The 24,471-nt window shown below is 42.8% G+C and overlaps 1 protein-coding gene across 2 annotated transcripts in view; it reads left to right on the top strand.

Annotated features, from left to right (window-relative positions):
- The window catches only part of LOC126268069 (gamma-interferon-inducible lysosomal thiol reductase-like), a 181,974-nt gene that overhangs the window by 125,405 nt on the left and 32,098 nt on the right, over positions 1-24,471 (top strand). Inside the window, exon 2 of one of the 2 annotated variants that reach the window (XM_049973504.1) lies at positions 20,897-21,046. In XM_049973504.1, the coding sequence (XP_049829461.1) occupies positions 20,978-21,046 (69 nt within the window). In that variant the 5' untranslated portion in view covers positions 20,897-20,977. Of the gene's footprint in view, positions 1-20,896; positions 21,047-23,411; positions 24,170-24,471 lie in introns of those variants that run through there. The other variant, XM_049973503.1, reaches the window with a different exon arrangement.

Here is a 24,471-nt window from a genome sequence, read left to right as displayed (position 1 = left end):
TGGTGTATCCACACTTTTCCATAGCTTGCTCTGCTCCTCTGGCTCGTTGTCACTGTGATACACCCAGCACTCGCGCATGGTGATTACGCTGCTAAAGAGGGTCCAATATTCCCGCTGCTGCCTCGGTTAGGTGTCTTTTTCAGTGGCTGTGAGCAGTCGCGGGAACCAGCGTGTGGCGACCTTCACCATGTTCAAAATGTAACCATGACGCTGAAAAGTGATCCACGACGGATTTCCACTTTTCCCGTTATCGCCTCATTTGTGATACTCCATTGCACCAGGGCGTTCACTTCTATTGTACTTCCTGATTCTTTCCAGAGACATAGTCTGCGATTTTGTTCTTCGCCATTCATACACATTTGACCACACTGAAAGTGCATGCGGCGCCTAGACACTGTTTCATGCGATGGTGTATTGTTGCCGTACATTTCCGTCAATTCAGCACGGGCAGTTGCAGCGCTATTACTCTTCAAATGCAGGAAGTGAAGTAGCGCACGACATTCCACTCTTATCAGTGGGCTGCGACATTTTGTTTTCGTCCCTCTACGCCGTGCATCGCTACTGTGTCGCAGTGATTTCAAAGCGTACCAGTACTGCAGAGATATACCTCCAAACAAACAACGAATTGTGAGACCTTAGTTTCTCCCGGTGTATATAATGTTCAAATAACTTACAGGATGCAGAAGAGTTTACAAGGACTGTTCAAAAAATTGCGAAGCATTGGTAACTTCTGGAGAATGGTGTATCGAAGGGAAATGCGGTTGGCATCACTGCACACACGTGTGCTTAATGTGTAACTGTCGGATGTTTCATACTTTTATGTCTATTGGTTATTGTTTAGTACTGTATTGAATAGAACGTTGTGGCGCACAGTTTACGAATTTCGAGAGATGCCGGAGTAAGAGCGTCAGCATTAAGGAAACATTTACAGATACACACAAAATGATGCAGGAAGCAAACAGTGATGAGTGCTTAAGCCGTATTCAGTGTTACGAATGGTTCAAATAAATGTACAAATGATACTTAACCTAAACTATCCTAAGGACAAACACACACACCCCCATGCCCGAGGGAGGTCTCGAACCTCCGGTGGGACCAGCCGCACAGTCCATGACTGCAGCGCCTCAGACCCGCGGCTACGAATGGTTCACACGGTCTAAAAATGGCCAGACGGGAGTTAAGGACGACCCTCATTCAGGTCGCCCCTAGACATCTACCAACGACGCTCATGTCATGAACGTCAACGAAATTGTGCGTGCCATCGAAGACTGCAGAAGAATGTAACATTCCAGTTGGATCACGTCATGTAATCGTAACACAGCATCTTGGAATGCACCGTATTGCTGACAAGTTCGTGCCACGGATCATGGGTCAAGACCAGAAAGGCATTCGCGTCGCAATCTGCAAAGAGCTCTTCGATCACACAAATGAAAACGATATGTTCCTTAAGAGAATCATAACTGGTGATGCGACGTGGGTCCACGATGACGATGTTGAGAGCAAAGGTCAGTCTTCACAATGGGTCGAGAAAGGATCGCCGGCCAGAGTGGCCGAGCGGTTCTAGGCGCTTCAGTCTGGAACCACGCGACCGCTACGGTCGCAGGTTCGAATCCTGCCTTGGGCATCTAAGTTCTAGGGGACTGATGACCTCAGCTGTTAAGTCCCGTAGTGCTCAGAGCCATTTGAACCATTTTTGAGAAAGGATCTCCAAGACAAAAAAATGCAAGTTAGGTCATCATGAATTCGTGCCACAGGACAAACTGTTAGTCGATGGTACTATGGGGACGTGTTGCGATGCCTGTGATGAAATGTGAGAAGGAAACGGCCTGATGAGACAATTCATGGCTTTAGCATCACGATAACGCACCCGCACCTTCATCCCTGTTGGTGCGTGACTATTGCACAGAAAACAAAGTCACTGTGCCGCCACATCCTCTGCACTCTCCCGACTTGGCCACTGAGGACTTTTTTTATCTCCAAAGTTGAAAACCCCGTTAAAAGGACGAAGATTTGCAACGATAGAAGAGATAAAAGAAAATTCGCAGATGGCACTTCAGGCGATACAGCAAGAGGCGTACCAAGACTCCTTCCGGACGAGGAAACAGCTTTGGGAGCGGTATATCAATTGTGGAGTAGAGTATGTCGAAGGAAACTATTGAGCCGTGGCGGGACTAGCGCCAGGGATATCTTTGGCGTAGGCACTATCGATTCCCTCTGGCAGAAGTTTGTCTTTGGAGCCTGGACCGGCTCAGAATATAGCGGGCAGTACCTAGTGGAAGTCGAGGAACAACGTTGGGCACGGCACGCGGAAGTGCTGGTATTAGCGAGACGTTGGATAGACGACAGCGAGCACGGTGCGCCTGAATGCGGGCGGCAGTTAGCGCCTGATCGTACTGGGGCAACACCGACTCAAAGGAAGGCGTAGGGCGCTTGTTGGTGACGTCACGTCAGCTAGGCACGGCGAACGCCAGGTCTGTTGCAGGCAGAAACGCCTGGGCGCGCTTATCACTATAAATCTCTTATTTCTCGACAAAATGTTTGGTATTGTTTTGGATTCTGCAGTTTTATTTAGATGAAAGATTTTCTTACTATCGTAAAGCTACAAATGAAGATCATAGTTCTGTATTACTGAACCCTGTCGAAACAAACGTAGATCAATACGAGAAGACGCTTTGCCCTATTGCAAGCTTCGGAAATTTTACATTCAAGTAACTATATTTACTTGATCCATTTTGTTATCGAAACTTACCCCAACCCCCTTACAATGAACTCGTTTCTTTTGTTTATTTTCGTTTGACATCGTCACTGGAAACGTGAACTAATTTACATGTGTAAATGTCCAACTGTTGCCAGTCATTAGATTACAGTCGTTTTCAACGAAGGGAATTCTAAACAGGAAACAAAATAGCTTCATACATCGAAAATACTGCTGAGCTTAAACTTCTTTAAACATGCACATTAGAAAAGATAAATGTTACCCTCTTGCAACTGAAAGGAGAAACTTTATAAGATAAAACAATTGTCTCTTTTTTTGCCTCTTCTTCTGTCCCCCACCCCCTCCCCCAACGTGTACAATCGCAAGATATTTCATTAACATTCAGTGCTCCTCACCCCATAGTCAACCAAGGTACATAAAGAAGAGCACCAATATGTTCACAGTTTCTTGTAAAAACAACCCAGTACAAACGCAACTTCGTCAGATTTACAAATAACGTAAAGAAGGACGAATTCTGTTGCTGCTGGACCCTGAAGTTGTTTTTGTATGTCAATGCTTAAAACAGGTGGAAATTAAGTTCAGGAGTACACTATTTGTTGAGAAGTGTAATGAATTGCACAATTAATTGATTGCAGAAATCTCTCAGAACAATGTGTGTTGGTCAACTACCGCCAATAGTTTCATATTTTCCTGTGTCAGGGAGGGAGAAACCACCATTATGAGTATGCCTCAACAGGCCTGGCGTTCGCCGTGCCTAGCTGACGTGACGTCACGAACAAGCGCCGAGTCGGTGTTGACTGAGGTCAGTAACAGCGGGCCGGCGCTGTGACTTCTTGGCAACCTCGTGAAGCGATGCATGTGCTCGCTTCCGTGAAGGAACACGCTGTTAATAACGGACTAAGTAACGTCTGGTGTTTTCGTCACATCGATCCAGCAGCTGGCATCAGGTTAAGTAATTCAACTCCTACCAACGATAAGTGAAATATAATGATGGTTGCTCTTGAGGCAGCAAGGACTGTGATGTGATGTGATATTTCATGCCTCTTATTAGGTGTGTACTTGGCTCCTTAATAGTATTGTTCTTATTTCAAGTGTCTAAGACATTGATACGTGTGCGCAGCCTTACCGAACGATTATATTCCGTGTCTAAAGATTGCTGTGTGATACCTCACAGGCCCACTTAAGGTAATCCATGTGATGCTTGGGTTTTAATGAGCCAGTTTCCTTTGCATCATTCGTGTACGTGGTTCTGCTTAAAGGAATGAAATCAGTTTTATGATTTTTGTGTATAAGTTTGAGTATGAAGGTGAAGGAAGGGTTGTTTGGTTCCCTGTTGTCGCTTCTGATTTATGTTTCGGAGATCGGAAGCAGTGGGCCGCCAAAGTGCAGAGCCTCCCCTTTTAAATTACTAGCGGGCGTACGGGCGGTGGACTTCGCCTGAGCTCGCGTGTGCTGTTTGGTTGCGATTTCGGTGTTCTGAACGGGGTGGAAGTACAAACGGAGTCCACATCTTAGTTCGCAGATAAGGACTTAGTCGCCTCCACCGTTCGTGGCCAAGTCGCGGCCTCACAGTCTCGGGCCTCAGTTATTGCACAAGCGGCAGTTTTCTAAAACTTGCGGTGGCTCTGCAAGGTCGCCCGGATTAAATGTTTTAAATATTTGTCTTAAGAATTTTGAGGGATTTCTAGAAAAATGTGTCTTAATTGAAACCGTTTTCTAAAATTGCGATGCAATTCAGCCTTGGTGGCGTATGTCAATTTTGATGGGGAAATAACTGGGTTATTAGTGATCAAACTGTCTATAACCTTGTAAAGTTGTTTGGTAATATCTCGTCCGGGATGGGCGGTTTTCAGTCTACGTGGAAATGATAATTGATTTCCTGGTTATTTAATGTAAAGTTTATTTTAAATGACTTACTTGGCCCGAGTGGCGGTTTTTTTTTTTAATGTTTGCGGAGAGAGTAATTCGCATGTGGTTTCATATAACAAGCAGTTTGTAAAATTGGCCTCAGTGGCGGGTTTTTAAATGTTTGACCTCGGGGAAGATCAGTTTGGATTTCGTAGAAATATTGGAACACGGGAGGCAATACTGACCCTACGACTTATCTTAGAAGCTAGATTAAGGAAAGGCAAAACTAAGTTTCTAGCATTTGTAGACTTAGAGAAAGCTTTTGACAAAGTTGATTGGAATACTCTCTTTCAAATTCTAAAGGTGGCAGGGGTAAAATACAGGGAGCGAAAGGCTATTTACAATTTGTACAGAAACCAGACGGCAGTTATAAGAGTCGAGGGGCACGAAAGGGAAGCAGTGGTTGGGAAGAGAGTGAGACAGGGTTGTAGCCTCTGCCCGATGTTATTCAATCTGTATATTGAGGAAGCAGTGAAGGAAACAAAAGAAAAATTCGGAGTAGGTATTAAAGTCCATGGAGAAGAAATAAAAACTTTGAAGTTCGCCGATGATATTGTAATTCTGTCAGAGACAGCAAAGGACTTGGAAGAGCAGTTAAACGGAATGGACAGTGTCTTGAAAAGAGGATATAAGATGAACATCAACAAAAGCAAAACGAGGATAATTGAATGTGGTCGAATTAAGTCGGGTGATGCTGAGGGAATTAGATTAGGAAAGTAGTAAAGGAGTTTTGCTATTTGGGGAGGAAAATAACTGATGATGGTCGAAGTATAGAGGATATAAAATGTAGACTGGCAATGGCAAGGAAAGCGTTTCTAAAGAAGAGAAATTTGTTAACATCGAGTATTGATTTAATTGTCAGGAAGTCGGTTCTGAAAGTATTTGTATGGAATGTAGCCATGTATGGAAGTGAAACATGGACGATAAATAGTTTGGACAAGAAGAGAATAGAAGCTTTCGAAATGTGGTGCTACAGAAGAATGCTGAAGATTAGATGGGTAGATCAAATAACTAATGAGGAGGTATTGAATAGGATTGGGGAGAAGAGAAATTTGTGGCACAACTTGACTAGAAGAAGGGATCGGTTGGTAGCACATGTTCTGAGGCATCAAGGGATCACCAATTTAGTATTGGAGGGCAGCGTGGAGGGTAAAAATCGTAGAGGGAGACCAAGAGATGAATACACTAAGCAGATTCAGAAGGATGTAGGTTGCAGTAGGTACTGGGAGATGAAGAAACTTGCACAGGATAGAGTAGCATGGACAGCTGCATCAAACCAGTCTCAGGACTGAAGACCACAACAACAACAACAATTCATTTGTGGTTTTATATAACAAGTTGTTTGTAAAGTTTGCCTGAATAGCGTTTCTTAAAGATATTATTATCTGATTTGTGATTGTAATTCTCTTAATGATTTATCTACGATGCAAATAAATATGTTGAAATGAAATGATCACGGTATGGGCCAAGTCCTTCCACTCCCTTTATATTAAAGGTTAAGGAAATTGCAGTTCAAAATAGAAATAAGGTACCAATGGTAGCAGAGCCTGGTTTCGATCCACGGACCTTGGGGTTATGGGCCCAGCACGCTTCCACAAAGATATCCCTGGCGCCAGTCCCGCCACGGTTCAACTATGCACAATAAGTAAAAGGTATGCGTAGACAAATTTCGTGGACAAAGTTCCAGATTTTTCTGAACTGACCTCGTATGTCATCGACAACCGCCGATATTTCGACGGGAGCACATCCTGTAATTTTCAAGCCATAACTGCAGCAAGGAAGTGCTGCGAATTAATTACTTAACTTTACTTTTATAAGTTAATAATTAAAAATTTATGACTATCCCTCGTAACTCGCTTTGAAATAAGCTCAGCTCGATCCAACGAAACTGATGATGCTGTCTCCCACGAATGGTTCTTCCTAGCTGAAGAACTAATAAAAGTTTGAAATACAGGATCGATTTATAAGTGTGAGTAGACGCAAGCTTTTCGTGGTTCACATTTCAATAGCCAACAACTGGGCTGCGCTACTTCGCAACTGTACATGGATACAGAGTCGCCAGAGAGATAAAGGGTGTGCACGTAACAGTAACGAGCAGCTGATTCTGCAGCTACCGATAGCATTTTTCCTCGTCTTGTAGAACGTAACTCCCATTCATATAGGCCAAGTAGGAGATAAAGTGCACGTATCAAAGTCGCAAGCTTTATTGGCGATCCGGAAAGGCGAATTAATTACCAGTGGCCGCTACGGCGTTCCACAGCATATCGCAAGAACTAGAGTTACCCACCGCTTTATGAATTTGCAACTTTCAACTCAAAGTGAGAGCTTTGAAGTAATGTAAAGGAATGTCTCTTTTGATTCGAATGCGCTTTCTTGTTATTACAAGGATAACCATCTCAAAATTCCATTGACGATCCATATATTTGCATTTCACTTGAAAAACAATGAAAAATCCAAACTACAGTAGGTGACACGGTTGGTCAAAGATGTACAGCTCAGCGGATCGTCAAACATTTGGCCATATTACTGTATGGCTCACTACATATCGTAACCACTGCACTAACATCAGACATATCACGAAACACAGCAGCTGGATAAATCAGAAATAAACTCATCCTTGTCCACCACAGCTGCCAGTTACATATTTTATTCAACTACATCTTACAATCGCATAACCACTTTCAGGTGGCCAGTGGACGTCATAATACAGGGTGTATCAAAAAGAATCATCTGATTTTAAAAAAAATCATAACTATTATGCTAGTTGAGATATATGCGTGAACAACGTACTCTTGGAAAGAGCAGACTCTCTACTTTTACATGGTTCCCGCTAGGTAGCAGCAGTGCGTGCCCACTTCAGTTTTAGTAAAAAATGGTGTTGGGACAACAGAAAGCGTTTTGTATTCTAAGTTTTGCGCAGAGCGTGTCAGTAACAACTGTTAAGACCACATGAAGTTATACAACATGAGAGGGACTCTCCAACATTTTTAAATCAAAGGATTAATGAACGATGGATCGGTCGCACAGCACCAAATTATTCACCCTTACATTACTGGCCTTCAAGGTAACTGAACCTGACTGTATGTGATTACTTCTTGTGGGGGTTTAAAAGACTCTGTTTATGTGCTTCCATTACCAAAGACATTGAATGAACTGAGACGTCGCATAATAGCAGCTGTGAAAGCTGTTAGCTCAAGACACGCTCGCTGCAGTGTGGTAATAATTGGAAACGGCACTGATATATGCTGTGCATCTCAAAGGGGGCATATTGAACACCTATGAAAAGGTATGATAAAAAAAGTTTTTGAGTTTCCCGTTCATCAAAAAACAAAATTCATTGTATATGTTTATTAGTTTCAGAAATACGGACGTGCCAAATAGAATGATACACCTTGTACTATTATACGGCACTACATTTTTAAGTAGTAGTCTCTATGCCGTCACGATAAGTCTTCGCCGTACCAGAGCAAAACTACGGCAAAAGTTCCATTGGGGCGCAACGCCAAGTATAGGAATATATTCCCCAAGAAAACGTGAAACCTAACAACAGTAACTAATAACTCCTTCTTCTATGATGTTTCTGGTTAGTCGTGCAGATGAAAAGTAGCTTCCTGAAAGCCCTGCGTTAAGATTGGCGATGCTATTGTTCAGTGTCGACTAAAAGCACCCTTGACGACAAGTTTCTCAAGAATATTCATCTACATCTACGTCTACATTCCGCAAGTGGTGTCCCTGAGTTATTTTGCGTCACGCTGTCACTTCTCATCCTCCCTGTTCCAGTCACAAATGACTCGTCGGACGAACGTGGTAAGGCCTTCGTATGAGATTGAATCTCTCTACGTTTACCTTCGCCGTCTTACGTCAATAAATATAATAGAAATTAATGTTGGTTCAGATCATTCAAACTGGTTTCGTGTGCTCATTTTTTTGCAGATGATGTGCGGATCCAACACTAAAAGACACAAACGAATCAGCAATTAAAGCTGATGGATGTTGGCAGTTATGCTTTAAAAAAGGCGAGGTGTAATACATGTGCAAAAAATATAATGGCCAGTGTTTTCTCAGGTGCAGATGAGACCTGTCTTAATGGTTACCGTGCAAAGCGTAAAACCATCAGACAGATGATACAGTTATTTATAATGGAATATTGTCTGAAAAAAGCTGCACGGATTTGCAGTTAGATCTTGATAACTTTTGAAAGTGCTTGAAAGACCGGCGATTTGCTGCAAGCGTACAGAAATGTAAATACCTGCACTTCTTAGAAAACGGAAACATAGTGACCTATGACTGAAATATTAGCCACTCACAGTCGGAAACGAATAACTCATATGAATAACTGGATGTAACAATTTATATGAATATTAAATGGACCGATCACATAGGCTAAATTGAGTTAAAGCAGGTGTAGACTTTCGGTTCCATGGCAGGATACTGGAAAACGAAATGAGTCTACAAAGAAGACTGCTAAGCGAACTGTCTTGCGGCCTATCCTAGAATACTACTCAAGTATGTGGGACCCATAACAAATAGTGTTAACACGTACAAACATGTCACCCGATAACTTATACAAAGAAGACTACCACGAAAGGTCACAGTTTGCTTGACCCAAGGGAACAGCGTCACAGAGCTCCTGAAGAACATGAACTGGCACACATGTGACCACAGACGTCAAGAATCCCTCGAAAATCTACTTACAGAATGCAGTAATTTACTTACAAAGATTCGTAGCGTGTTGATTCACGTTTGAAAAGCAATACAACAGCGATACTGCGAGTAATTCTTGAAGAATCAGAAGATATGTAGCACGACCTGCCTATGCATAGGTCACACAATTCCCCTAAATCACGAGCCGGTGCTTTTGTGAGCTCGGAGCTGACGACAGATAAAGTAGCAGATGTTTTACAACTGGATCATATCAAGTGAACTTGGTGACCACTACATCAACGTGGAGTTCACTATCGTGCTCCTAAAACTACCGTAACACGATTGTGGCGTTGTGACACGGACAGTTATCCTGCTGGAAGATGCCTTTGCCCTCAGAGAGCACATCAAACATGAACGGCTGCAGGTGGTCCGCAATGCTGTTCAGGTGTCCAGAGTTGTCACGGTGACTCCGATTATTACCACAGAGCCCATGAAACTCTAGGTGAACATCTCCATAACATCGGCCTGTGCCAGAAGCAGGGTGCATGTCCCAAGGAACCATTCGCCTGGACGACGGCACAGCCGGTCACGACCAACGACGTGGTATAACAAGGAACGTGATTCGCCCGACTAGGCGACACCGCTGCCATAGATCCACGGTCCAGTCTCCATGATTCCGCGTTCCCAGCATTCGTAATTGACGATGTTGTTGGGTCAATGTAGGAACACCTATGTGTCCTCTGCTGCGGAGCCCCATTTTGAACAAAGTGAGCCGAAAGGAGTCTTCGAAACATTTGTGCCTGTACCAGCATTGTACTCTGCCGTCAAACCTGCTACAGATCGCCGCCTGTCCTGCTTTACAAAGCAGGCAAGACGCTGACCAAATTTTTGCGATGAGGCGTGGACATCTAACACTTTATCTCCTGTTCGTGGTTTCACCGTCCTCCAGTCACTTTCCATAGGTGCTCCCGGCAGGAGCATGCGAACGGCCGACCAGCTTCGTCGTTCCCGGGCGCCGGCCCACAACAATCTGTCAGTAAATTCCCCCATTTGCTGCCCGTATTGTCGCTAGGATGATTTCCCATTCGTCTCTACTCCGCTTATGTACTTCACTTGAGTCATATCCCCAAGATGCATATCCGCGTGGTTTGAGGCGCCATGTACGGATTGCGCAGCCCCTTCCGCCGGAGCTTCGAGTCCACCCTCGGGCATGAGTGTGTGTGTGGTGTTCTTATCGTAAGTGAGTTTAAGTAGTGTGTAAGTCTAGGGACCGATGACCTCACCAGTTCGGTTCCTTGGGAATTCAAACACATTTGAACATTTTGAATAAAAGGGCAGGCACACAAATTTGTGGCAAGAACGCGTGTTCGCATCGGCGTTCTCGTGTCCACACGTTGCCTCATTCCGCAAGCAACCTGCTATTCCTTTCTTTGCTTGGGAGCTCGTGTTGCGTATATTGTGCTGAAAAGGCGAGAGAAAAGGAAAATGCAAAGGCGACTGTAAGTGAAGAAGTATATAAACAACAGACGCATGAGAAATACAAAGTGAAGACAATATTTTGTCTACAATTTTCACGAGGAGGTCACAACGATGTTTTAGGTTTTCTGCTTGGGAAACTGCAGCGATAAGACTGGCGATAAAACTTTGTAGGTTAGAACTGGTGACTTGCATGCTCGTTCATTTCTCGTTTCAAAACAAAACATTTAAATTGTATCAGATTTGAAGCTTGTAATGTGGAAGAGTTGTAATTTATTATCTCATTGTTTTGTACTTCATTTCACTGTAGGAAATGCCTAAGCTTGTAATTATTAGCGTATTTTATCCTGTACAGTATTAAAATTTGTATCTAGTAGCATCTGCAAGTACTGTTCTCATGTATAATTATGACTCTTTCCATATCCATGCAATTCTCTTGCGCACTGGAACAATGTAACACCAATAAATAAATAAATAGAAATAAAAGTGATTATTCCTGAAACTGAGAAATACTTAACGGAGGTTCTTAGTCACTGTGTGAAGGTTAATTTATTTTCAGTGCGTCATTTGTATTTACACATGAAAGGTCCTGGGACTCGACAAATTTGAGAAGTAGACACCAGAATTCTCTAGAACGGAAGTTGTGTTATTTAGTTTCGTGTTTTTTTGTATCATCAGTGTGCTTCATTTCTACACTGAAGAGCCAAAGAAACTGGTACACCTGCCTAACACCGTGGGGGCCCCCCGCGAGCACGCAGAATTGCCGCAACACGACGTGGCATGGACTCAACTAACGTCTGGAGAAGTGCCCGAGGGAATTGAAACAATGAATCCTGCAGGGCTGTCCATAAATCCGTGGGAGTACCAGGGGTGGAGATCTCTTCTGATCAGCACATTGCAAGGCATCCCAGATATGCTCAATAATGTTCATTTCTGAGGAGTTTGGTGCCCAGCGGAACTGTTTAAACTCAGTAGAGTGTTTCTGTAGCCACTCTGTAGCAATTCTGGACGTGTGGGGTGTCACATTGTCCTGCTGGAACTGCCCAAGTCTGTCGGAATGTACAATGGACATGAATGGATGCAGTTGATCAGACAGGAAGCTTACGTACGTGTCATCTGTCTGAGTCGTATCTAGACGTATCAGGGATCCCATATTACTCCAACTGCACACGCCCACACCATTACAGAACCACAAACAGCTTGAAGAGTCTCCTGCTGACATGCAGGCTCCATGGACTCCTGAGGTTGTCTCCATACCCATACTCGTCCATCCGCTCGATACAATTTGAAACGAGACTCGTCCGGCCAGGAAACATGTTTCCACTTATCAACAGTCCAGTGTCGATGTTGGGGGACTCTGGCGAAGCGTAGAGCTTTGTGTCGTGTAGTCTTCAAGGGTACACGAGTGGGCCTTCCGCTCCGGAAGTCCATATCGATGTTGTTTTGTTAAAGGTTTCGCACGGTGACTTTTGTTTGATGGCTCAGCATTCAAATATGCAGCAATTTGCGGAAGGGCTGCACTTCTGTCTCGTTGAACGATTCTCTTCAGTCGTCGTTGGTCCCATTTTTGCAGGATCTTTTTCCGGCCGCAGCGATGTCGGATATTTGATGTTTTACCACATTCCTGATATTCACGGTACACTAGTTAAATGGTCGTACGGGAAATCTCCACTTCATCGCTACCTCGGGGATGCTGTGTCTCATCGCTCGTTCGCCGATTACAACACCACATTCAAACGCACTTAAATCTTGCTAACCTGCCATTGTAGCAGGAGTAACCGATCTAACAACTATGCCAGACACTTTTTGTCTTATATAGGCGCTGCCAACTGTAGCGCCGTATTCTGCCTATTTACATATCTCTGTATTAGAATACGCATGCCTATACCAGTTTCTTTGGCGCTTCAGTGTATTTCTAGTAGTATGTTAAGGATCTACGCATATCCCATCATTTTTCTTCTTCAGATGTCAGGCTCCTCAGTTGTGCTTTTAAGTCACCATAGCATGAATATTCATCCACAGTTTTCATATACACTTATCATAAATTTTTGGTTTGTTCGTGTCAGTTCCTCTACTTCCAAACTTGGGGCATCTTATTCTTTACAGAAATATGATCGGAGACTTTTAATCTAATACATGACTCTCAGGGCAACACATCTAGAATTTTTATTCAAACGATCTCCACAAGAGGCATTCCGCACAACAGACCCGACTGCCTGTCATCTGTTTAAGAGCGCAAAGATTTCCACCTAAGGCGGGTAACAATGTGCTTCACATACGGCTTCCATTTCCAAGAAATTACAAATGTGCATGCGTAGTAGCGCAGTTGGAAATTTATGCGCATGCGCGAAGTTGAACACAAATAGAGGCGCCGTGTAGACGCACCTTTACTGTGTCATGTGCCGGTAGCGCCAACAGGAGGCGTTCAGCCTGGGGCTGTGCTGTGCTCGTAATGTTTTGCTTCATCAACGTATGTATGGTGTTTCAGAATTCCAATTACAAGCTTCTAGTGGTTGGAGAGGAGACTAAACTGCTCGCAATGTTTTGCTTCATCAGTGTATGCATGGTGTTTCAGACTTCTAGAGCTTGGGGAGGAGACTTAGCAGATGAACTTCTGAAAAGAGAAAAACCGTATCACTTTACTATCTCCCGCTTCACGATACACACACAAACTGAATCGTGGGCGCCGTTGCCGTTTCCTGTCGCTTTTATGACATTATATACTATTTACGACAAACGCAACAACGGTTGCGACAAGCTACGCAGTCCAGTCACATTAATATGACCTCCGCCTACGTTCGACGTCAAGGTGCAATAACCACTCACAGACGGCAGATGGCAGCACTAACAGAGGAGCATACATAACGCGTGTCTAGAGGACAAGTAAAACTGTGCAGTTTTTGTCGTAACGCGTTAACGGAGAGATTTATCTGACATCAAAACGCAATAATCATTGGCTTTCGGTCCAAGGGTGGAAGCATTTCCGAAACGGCTAAGTCTGTAAACCGTTCGTGTGCCGCCGTGGGTTTATTATATGGTGCACGGCAAAACGGCTTTATCCAAAACAGGTGCTGAGACGGCTGCAATGCACCACAGGCCACAGATGGAAGTGGTGAACGACGGCTGCATAGACGTATATGGCGGAGTAGACGAGCTACTGTTGAGCAACTGACAGCCCAGGGGGCTACCAACAGTGTCTCCTCAACGGCCGTTCAGCCAACTTTGCTGCATATGAGCCTCCGCAGCAGATGTCTCGTTCATGCACCCATACTTACTGCTGCTGTTCGTCGGCGACAAAGCCTGAAATTCGCACACCATTACCTCAGCTGGACGTCCACAGAGTGACAACTGTTGGCTTTTCAGATGAATGACGTTCTATGCTGCATCGGAAAGATAGCCCGTGCCGTGTACGGTACGAAACATCTGAAACAATCGAACAAGCGTAATGGTCCGGGGAATTTTTCGTCCCATTCCCTGAGTGGCATCGTCATTCTGGAAGGCATAATGGATCAACACAAGTGTGGGTCTTACCTTAGGGACCATGTCCACCCCTACATGCCGGCCGGATTGGCCGAGCGGTTCTAGGCGCTACAGTCTAGAACCGCGCGACCGCTACGGTCGCAGGTTCGAATCCTGCCTCGGGCATGGATGTGTATGAGTCCTTAGGTTTGTTAGGTTTAAGTAGTTCTAAGTTCTAGGGGACTGATGACCTCAGCAGTTAAGTCCCATAGTGCTCAGAGCCATTTGAACCATTTCGAACCACCCCTACATACACTTTTTTTCCTCAGTACGATGGCATCTACCACCAGGACACTGCAACGTGTCACACAGCTCGCGCTGTTTGTGCTTGGTTCGAAGAAAGGCGTCTTTATAATATGTGCACAGGTTGTGTCTTGTCAGACTAGATCGCATGCAGCACTTTCCAATTAGTCTTCAGCCTGTGCACACTTTATGAATATGATTACCTTACATACCATGCAGGATCAGTCTTTTATAAGCCAGGCTATGGGAAAGCTCACAAATTTTGGAACCGTTGCATGCACTGTTCTCATGGTAATACCTGCTGTTGTAGTGCAAATAATGAACTTTTGATGTAACTTGTACTCATGCGACTTCACATTTTCCTATATTACCGTCATCCTGCGGGATTACGGTCTAGAACCTGGCTTTCTCACGGTTTTTTAACCACGAACTGTTATTGTCTTGGTATTTACGAACGTTTGTTATTGCATGACTACAGCTGATGTGATGCTTTCCAATGCATACAGACCGCTTCTTCACATTTTGAACTATCTGAAGACGGTTGCAGATAGCAAGCGAAATCCCACCGAAGCGCCAAATAAATTGGTATAGGCTTGCTTATTCAAACACAGAGACACGTAAACAGGTACAATACGGCGTTGCGGTCGGCAACACCTACACCAGACAACGAGTGTCTGGTGCAGTTGTTAGATCGGTTACTGCTCCTGCAGTGGCAGTTTATCAAGATTTAAGTGAATTTGAACGGCGCACGTGCGATAGGACACATCATTTCCGAGGTACTGATGAAGTGGGGATTTCCCCGTACGATTATTTCACGGGTGTACCGTGAACATCAGGAAACCGGCAAAGCATCAAATCTCCGACATCACTGTGGTCGGAAAAAGATCCTGCAAGAACGGGACCAACGACGACTGGAGAATAGTTCAACGTGACAGAAGTGCGGCCCTTCCGCAAATTGATGCTCATTTCAATGCTGGGCCATCAACAAGTGACAGTGTGCCAACCATTCAACGAAACATCATCGATACGGGCTTTCGGAGTCAAAGGGCCACTCGTGTACCCTTGATGACTGCACGACAAAAAGCTTTACGCCTAGACCACACGTCAACAGCGACATTGGACTGTTGATGACTAGAAACATGTTGCCTGGTCGGACGAGTCTCGTTTCAAATTGCATCGATCGGATGGACGTGTACAGGTATGGAGACAACCCCAGGAATCCATGGGCCCTGCACGTCCGCAGGCGACTGTTCAAGTTGGTTGAAGCTATGTCATGGTGTGGGGCGTGTGCAGTTGGAGTGATATGGGACCCCTGATACGTCTAGGTACGACTCTGACAGGTGACACGTACGTAAGCTTCCTGTCTGATCACCTGCATCCATTCATGTCCATTGTACATTCCGAAGGAGTTGGGTAATTCCAGCAGGACAATGCGACACCCCACACGTACAGAACTGCTATAAAGTGGTTCCAGGAACACTCTTCTGAGTTTAAACACTTCCGCTGGCCACCAAACTCCCTAGAGACGAACATTATTGAGCATAGGTGCGATGCCTTGCAACCGCATTGTACCCTTATGGATTTATGGTGCCAGTTCCCTCCAGCACTACTTCAGACATTGGTCGAGTCCTTGCTACGTCGTGTTGCGGCACTTCTGCGTCCTCGCGGGGGCGCTACATGATTTTAGGCAGGTGCACCAGTTGTTTGGCTCTTCAGTGTAGTTATTCTACTTTAATTGCGATAGGAAAACTGCCCTAGACATTAAAAGCTTTTTTACGAGGCGTGTTTTTTTTAGGTAAGTACCGTTTTGAAATTTTAAAAAGACGTGTTAAGATATCTCAATAATTTTATTTTTACAAGAAAGCCTGTACCTTAATCTACTTTTCTACATAATTTCCGTCGATACTGAGGCACTTGTCATACGTTGTACCACTTTCTGAATACCCTCCTCATAGAAGTCTGCCGCCAGACTTGTTAGCCACTGCATCGCCACTGTTTTGACTTTGTCATCGTCTTGAAGACGCTGACCGCCCAGGTGCTTCTTCAAGTGCAGGAACAGATGGTAGTCACTGGGCGCAATATCGGGGCTGTACGGAGGATGAGCTAGAGTTTTCCATCGAAAAGATGTGATGAGATCTTTGGTCTGATTCGCCACATGCGAGCGGGCATTGTCTTGCAGCAAAACGATGCCCTTGCTCAACTTCCATAGACTATTGCTTTGATTCTGGTGTGACGTAGGCCACCCATGTTTCACCGCCCGTAACAATTTGGCTTAAGAAATCATCACCGTCGTTGTAATACCGCTCAAGGAAAGTCAATGCACTGCCCAAACTTTTGGTTTTGTGCACATCCGTCAACATTTTCGGTACCCAACGTGCGCACAATTTTCGGTAATTCAAGTGCTCGGTCACAATTCCGTACAGAACACTACCGGAAACATTAGGAAAAGTCATCCCGCAAGGAGGAAATCGTAAAGCGTCTTTTTTCTCTCACCTTATTGTCCACTTCCTGCACCAAACTTTCATTAACGACCGAAGGACGCCCACTCCGTTCATCATGCACATTTGTGCGGCCATCTTAAAATGCTCTCACCCATTTTCTTATCATTCCATCACTCATAATGTTTTCTCCGTATGCTGCACAGATCTCACGATGAATATCGATCGCTTTTAGGCCTTTAGCACTAAGAAATCTAATAACAGCCCGTACTTCACAGTCGGCGGGACTCATGATTATCGGAGGCCTCTTAAACAACTCAGTACACAACGTAAACAAGGAAGAATCAGACTGTAATGGCATCAGTGCGTAGATTAGGGTACAGGCTTTCATGTAAAAATAAAATTATTGGTATATCTTCTCACGTCTTTTTTAATTTCAAAATGGCACTTACTTAAAAAACACGCCTCGACTTTACAAAATGTTTATTTAATAAATCACTGAACTCTCCTGATCGACTCATTCTGCTGTTGCTGTCTCTCTGTTGACAACACACTACTGCCCGCCTCCTTTACATTGGCGGGCCGCCTCTCCTGACATCTAGTGGTCAGTTCCACATTATATAGCATATTTTTGATCAGATAGTGTATCTACCTTTTCCTCTTTTCTCCAAATTTCCCATCGAGCGAAGTGGTGTAGTCATTAACATGCTGGATTCGTGTTCGGAACGGCGCTTCAGATCACTGTCAGAGCATCCCGATTAAGGTAATTCCCCGTAAAACAAAATTTTGCCGTGATTCCTTTATTGGCAGATTCCTTTCCGACCGTTCGAAAACCCGAGCTTCTATTATGTGATAACTTCATCATGGCGGGAAGTTACATCCTAAACTTCTTTCCTATTGCCAGGTTTTAGACCTATGAAGTAACGCTCGGTGGCTCAGTGCTGAGATGACAGTTAAAGATCCATGTCTCGGCTTCGATCTTCACACCGCTCTAAGAATTTTATCTACCGCTAATCGCTTCTTTCACCTCTGTCAATGTTTGTTAACGGCAAATATGCCAAGTTACGATTAGTAAAGCACTATGGTGTTGAAACCGACATTCATACTTATGTCAGCTTTACCTTTTCTTTTTTAAGGGAAACAGAACAGATATGACTCAGATCGGTGTGTCTTTAATCCCATGTTAATGTTGTTTGAGATGAAATATTTCTTCTTTTCGTTGAAAGCTTTCGAAACCGAGTTAATTCTGCTCACAAGATTTATCTTGCTTCGGATATATGAAAAGTATCTGCGTCATACTGTGTCCACTCACAATTGCCTAGACTTTTTATTTGTTCGTTTTCAATCCAATTTCTTTTGGGTTTCTAGCACATTCAGCAAGAAATGCAATATCATTCACAAAACACTAAAGGTCCATTCTATATGCTTTTACAGTATTTAGTACTCGTACTTCTTCGTCCCCCAATTTTTCTCTTACGTCATTTGAGACTTATTGCGGGAGAACCCAAAATAACTTGATGAAAGTGAATACTCTTGTCTGATTCCTCTTTGTATCTATGTCTCTTGCCAGAGCGCAATACGTTCTTACAAAGCTTTGTACATATTCCATACCACGTTTCATTCGTTATATTTAACATGTATCTCGATCAACGCCTGATAATCTTGTTATCATTTCATAATGTCAAATTCTTCCTCAAAGTCTATGAAAGCTACAATGGCATCTATCTTTTCCTTAATCGGTTTCTACGATTAATCTTAGCGATATGATGATGTCCACTGCACCCATACATTTCCTGTACCGAAACTGATTTGCAGATAGCGACTTTCCCATTATCCTTTGACTTGCCAGGCGCGCGCTGCTTAGCTCGTGTAGGCTGTACGTCCTGCGCAGATTTTTCTTCTTTTTATTTAATCGACTTTTTATGTTCTTCACAAATGCAACGCCTCCTAAACTTTTCGCTCTAATTAAGGCCACAGAAGCACGGTCTTTTCCGAATGTACTTCTGACCAAAAAGCGATTCTGGTAGCTGCAGTCGGAGGTCTTTGTTACTCCTGCGGTGAAATTTACATCAACACTTTCATTCCTTGACAGTCTTCATAGATTTAGCCTTAAGTTTTGTTAAATATAACAAAATATTTTCATACAAATTTTCATTTTCCTAAAGCACTGAAACAAATGTTTCTTATTACTAAACGAGAAGCCAAATACAAATTACACAGATTTAGTTTCAAAAAATGCTTCAGTAATCGAACATTTCCATAAAAACTTTCCTCCACTACTCTAACCTCTTAGGGGCTGAATTTCCAAAAACACTGAAACACGAACTTTTTTATTTCTAACCAAGAAGCTAAAAACTAATTTTCTTTTATTTAGTTTTAAAAATGGTTTCATAATTAAATAATTTGATAGAAATTTTCATCGACTATTTCACCCCCATGGGGGTTGAATTTTCAAAAACACTGAGGCATATTTTTTATGGTTTTTTCTAACCGAGAAGTCAAATACCGATCTTCGTAGATGTAGCTTTATAAACGCTTTAGTAGTTCTTTGATAATGATTTATTTTCAAAATCTTTCACTCAGTATTTCTTCCTTATCCGGATTAATTTCCAAAAATGACAAAACACGTATTTTTTATTCCTTACCGAGAAACCAAATACCAATTTTCGTAGTTCTAGCTACAATGTTGCTTTAATATCGACATATTTTCAAAAAACCTATCGTCTCCTATTTCACACCCTTAGGGATGGAATTCCCAAAAATCCTTTCTTGAATGACACCGACAGTACAAGATCAACACACTCTCCAAATTTCAGGTTTCTATTTCTAGTGGTTTGTTCCGGGTGATGATGTGTCAGTTAGTCAAGATATTGCCTTTAATATAATAGATTACTTAATAAAACTAGACTCACTAACGAATTTAGACCATAGGACGGTCCTAAATAAAATCTCCTTTATGAGTCACCGTGTTTTATGATCGTGTCTCCTAGCCAGTTACCATGTCTGACACATTGTTTCAAACTGAATATCTTAACTACAGTGCAAAGAAAGAACTCGTGGAACAATCGTCAAAAAACAACATTGCGAGTGTGTACTTGACATCTATGTCTACATGTATGTTCTGCAAGCCACCGTGAGGTGCATAGCAAAGGCTACGTCCTGTTGTACCAGTTGATAGGAATTCTTGCTGTTCCATTCACGTATGGAGCGCGGGAAGAATTAATGCCTCTCTGCGTGCAGTAATTGTTTTAATGTTATCCTCACGATGATTGTGTAAGCGATACGTAGAGGAGGGGGGGGGGGGGGGTATGAGGGAGGTAGTATATCCCTAGAGTAATCATTTAATGCCGGTACTTTCCGGCATTACAATGGCGTCATTGTCAAACATCTTTGAAACTTGATGCTCCCGTCGTCGCTAGACCAACAAAAAGAATTACTGTGTTTCAGGAATGGGTCTGCGAGCCAGTTATAATGTCTGACACGCTGTTTCAATATTATCATCAAGGTATAGTGCGAAAAAGAATACGTGCAATACTGGTCAAAAGATAACTTTGCGAGTGCGCACTTAAAGCAACCGGCGCCACAATACCGTCATTATCAAACATCTTTGAAGCTCTATACACTCCCCGTCACTAGGGCAATGAAAACTGTTGTTCAAAAAGACAGAAATCACACAATCGCACATAAAACTTTTTACTGCCACACTTATACCAGTTATATGCTAACGTTTTCATTTGTACGAGCTTGCGAATGTTTTAAAAGACAATTAAAACACCACTTCTTACCTCACAGTTTATTTGGTATTAAATCGAATGTGAAGGAGTAGTAAACAGCTTCGGAGAAGCTACAGTTCACATGAGCCGTAGAAAGTCGGTCGTGCTAGAGGCAACCTGGTTACGACGGGCGCCTTAAGACGTTAGCGGTTCAGCATTTCTCTTTGCTTCACCTTCAGACGCGCGAGTGTATAAGAGCCTGCGTGGACGCAGCCTGCCTGCAAAGCGTCAGCTGCCTTGCTGTTGTCCGGACGTGTGCCATGGCATTCCTCTTGTTCCTGCTGTACGGATTCACGATTGCAGGTGCGATTAACCTCGCACACGCCCAGGTACGTGCCAGGTGAACTGTGTGGAGTGGAGTTAGGTGCTCGCAGTGCTAACTCACTATATATTTTTGCTTTGGTGAATACGTGGACTGTTTCCTATGTCATTTGCATATCACGACAGATGACCGTTACTGATCGAAGTCGGTTCTTCCACGTAGCGCGCTCAGGGATTATCAAATACATTACATGGAACTAGAAACACTTTATTTCCTTCGGCAGTTCGTACACTGAATTTCAGTGAAAGTAAAGACGTCCACGCTTCGCTTTGGTCTTTGTTTCATCCGCTTTCGATTTCGCAGTGCATAGTAATATCTTATGTGCCGAAAGCGTAACATTTATTCTGAAACCGGTGGTTGGGGCTTTCTGTGTTTCACCTTTCCTACTTTGCCACCTCAACATACAGTTGATACATTGCGTGTGATAACAGATATGTGCATAGGTATCCTCTTTCAATCCACAACTTTAAGCTGACGCTCATTCGTTGATAGTATGAGATGGTAATTTCTCAGAAAGTAAGCAGTACAACAACAGCATGAATATTATGATTTGCAGATGCACTGTTCATCAGTTTCAAGTTTACTGGAAGGGGAACGGAAAACGACTTCATTCGTGTCAGCAGGATCATCTGATTTAGAATCTGTTTGGAGTAACAGCATAAAACATTGCAAACAGAAACACTGGCTACAGCCATGTGTTGACAGTCAAGGACGATATTGTAATCACACGTATAATGCTTCTACGATGAATCGACAACTTTATCCCTTTATAAAACAAGCTGTGAAAGTTTATAAACAACAAGATAGTGCACGACCACTTTGGTAATGGTACTTTCTTATTTTGATTCCCAGATCCTCCTGCATTCAATCTGATGGGTAAACGGATACCGGTGTTTGAAACTGTGCCTGGAAGAATTTTCCACTAGAAATGGTCTTCAAAATTTCGTAAGGTCTTTCGAGATCACGTGATCAAATTTTCGTAGGTCAAAATAGTTTTTAGTATGGGAATGAGTCGGTCAGTCTCTCTACTTACCAGTTCGCATCATACTCCGTTCATCGCGAGGAAACTGTGAACGCAAAACATACCGAAAATAGATACTAAATCTTATTATTTCTAATATGCAGTGACGCACAAAAAAAACCTTATGTACAAATGGACGTAATAAAATTTACACAGCGAGTTATATTGTGCCAATTGCTGCCGAAAAACATAGAGAAACGAAAATTTATGTAGCGCTAAATGCTATGCAACGCACACATATTAGAAGCTAATAATGACCATGTGTGAAAATGTGTCCACTGCAGATCATATCAGAATCAATAGGATTATATAAAAAACAACCTACTGTAACAAATCATTTAAACTGTGGATGCCTAGCATCATGTCACAGTAGTGTGTAGGGGAGAGACGGTGGGTTGGTGCCGAGATGGAACCAGTAGTTTAATGCTTATGCTGCTATTAAAGCTCGACTTATTGCTAGAGATAAATGTTAACCTTCGTTACGCCTACCACATTAGAGTGGTATTGCATCTCATTGAATGGTTCCTTATGATAAGGACACTGAAAACAGCGAAAAAATGGGAACTATAACATCAATATTCTTTCGCTCGCGACCAGATTTAGAGACGTGTGTACAGTAACATGTAACAATCGTACTATTAAATATGATGTGTAACCGCCAATCATTTCATGTAGAGAGCAAGAGGAAGCTACCTTTCAGATGATGCTTTACTTACATTGATTAACTTTTAACATGATAAGTATGAAAAGATAAAGATTAAGCCGTAATTATCGTAGCTTTGCGGGTCTCTCACAGAGCGATAGGGTAATTTAAGCAGTCAACCGAGAAAGTAGGATTCGTTTAGCATCGAATCAAGCGCGCAATACAACGCTACTATAGATACACTTGGTAGTATCGACAAGAAAATGCATTGTGGACAACGGCAAAACATTTATACACGGAAATCGGGTACTGCAAGTAGTACTTTCCTTCCACAAAAGCTACAATGACAAAAACGTGAAAAAAGGGGAGAAAATGAAGAGAGAGAGTGAAAGCTACTGCTGTGGTCTTGCAGCAAGCGCGCTATGAGTTAAATGATATACAGTAAAATAAAATGTCACAAAACTGGAGATTCATGGTTATTAACATTACAGTACCATAGCACATATTCTAACAAGAAACGAAAGAAGCTCAGAAATTATGTAGTCGATAAGACCGTAAAAGAGGCAAATATAAGAAACAAAATTATGGGAAATGAGAAGAATTAAACATATTATGAGAAGTGAACTTCAGCTAAGAAAGAGTAATCGTTGTCATTGTGTATATGCTAACGTTTGTATTAACTGTGACAATAAAGTAAGTGTAAGGCTTAAACATACAATTCACTTGCGTAAGTGCATTACGAGCAAATTTCAGCATCTTAAATATCTCTCCACAAGGATTTAATGTCACGACTCATTTTTTAGAAGAGCGAAACCCACACAATGAAATAAGTGCAGAATACACGTCTTCTGGTCTTAAACGTGTCATCCCAGTTCTAAATGTTTGACATATTTAGTTTCGGCAACCAATTCGTCAATTAAAATTTAAAAATGGTGTTGCTGAAGATGCTTGCGTACTCGGGAACCAAAATACTGCCGTTTGCCAAATATACCCCCTCATAAAATAAATGCTTTGGTTAAGGAATAAACTGAAAATACTTAGCCAAAATAAAATAAAAGAAGTTGCCTTTCACAGTTTTCGTGTACTGTTTTGTTGGTAGCGCTTGCGCGCTAGTCCTACGCCTTCAAAAGCTGAGGACAGATGCCGATTCAGTAGCAAGCTGGAAGCTGTACGCGGATGAAATGAAGGAGTAGTAAAGTGCTTGTTTAACACCTGCCAGCCGTTACACCTGGGTTGGCTGTGATGTTCCTACCGTCTTGACGTGAATTTACTTACTGTGATAGTCGAAAAATAAGGCGGATATGCGTGTTAAATTAATGTAATAAAATAGTCTGTTACTTACAGCGTGCGAAATGGCTGTGATTTCCAATGTTATGCGCGTGAAATTGATTTTGTTCGCCGTTATTTGTTTTATACTGTGGGAAGCATTAAGGACTGTTCCAAGTTTATCTTCAATTACTAACGCAGTAAGTTCAACCCCTTGTGTTATATGACAGCATACATTTGTTGGCTTACAGTTCTCATTCTGCAACTGACAGTAAAACCTCGAAAACATAGTAGATATTTGTTATGCCTTATCTTTCACAGTCAGTGAAAGAAATACAGTGAATTTTCTATTAGTAAGGTGGGGGGGGGGGGGGGGGGGGGTGAGAGGAAGGGAGGGGGAGCATCGCACATCAGTGTAATTGATAAATATAGAGCAGAACATAAAAAGAAGTATGATCTTGTTACACCACATGGCATTACAAACGAAACTTGCGTTTTACAA

This window comes from Schistocerca gregaria, chromosome 4, assembly GCF_023897955.1.
Source record: "Schistocerca gregaria isolate iqSchGreg1 chromosome 4, iqSchGreg1.2, whole genome shotgun sequence".
NCBI classification, from domain to species: domain Eukaryota; kingdom Metazoa; phylum Arthropoda; class Insecta; order Orthoptera; family Acrididae; genus Schistocerca; species Schistocerca gregaria.
This window is presented reverse-complemented; position numbering and strand designations above follow the sequence as displayed.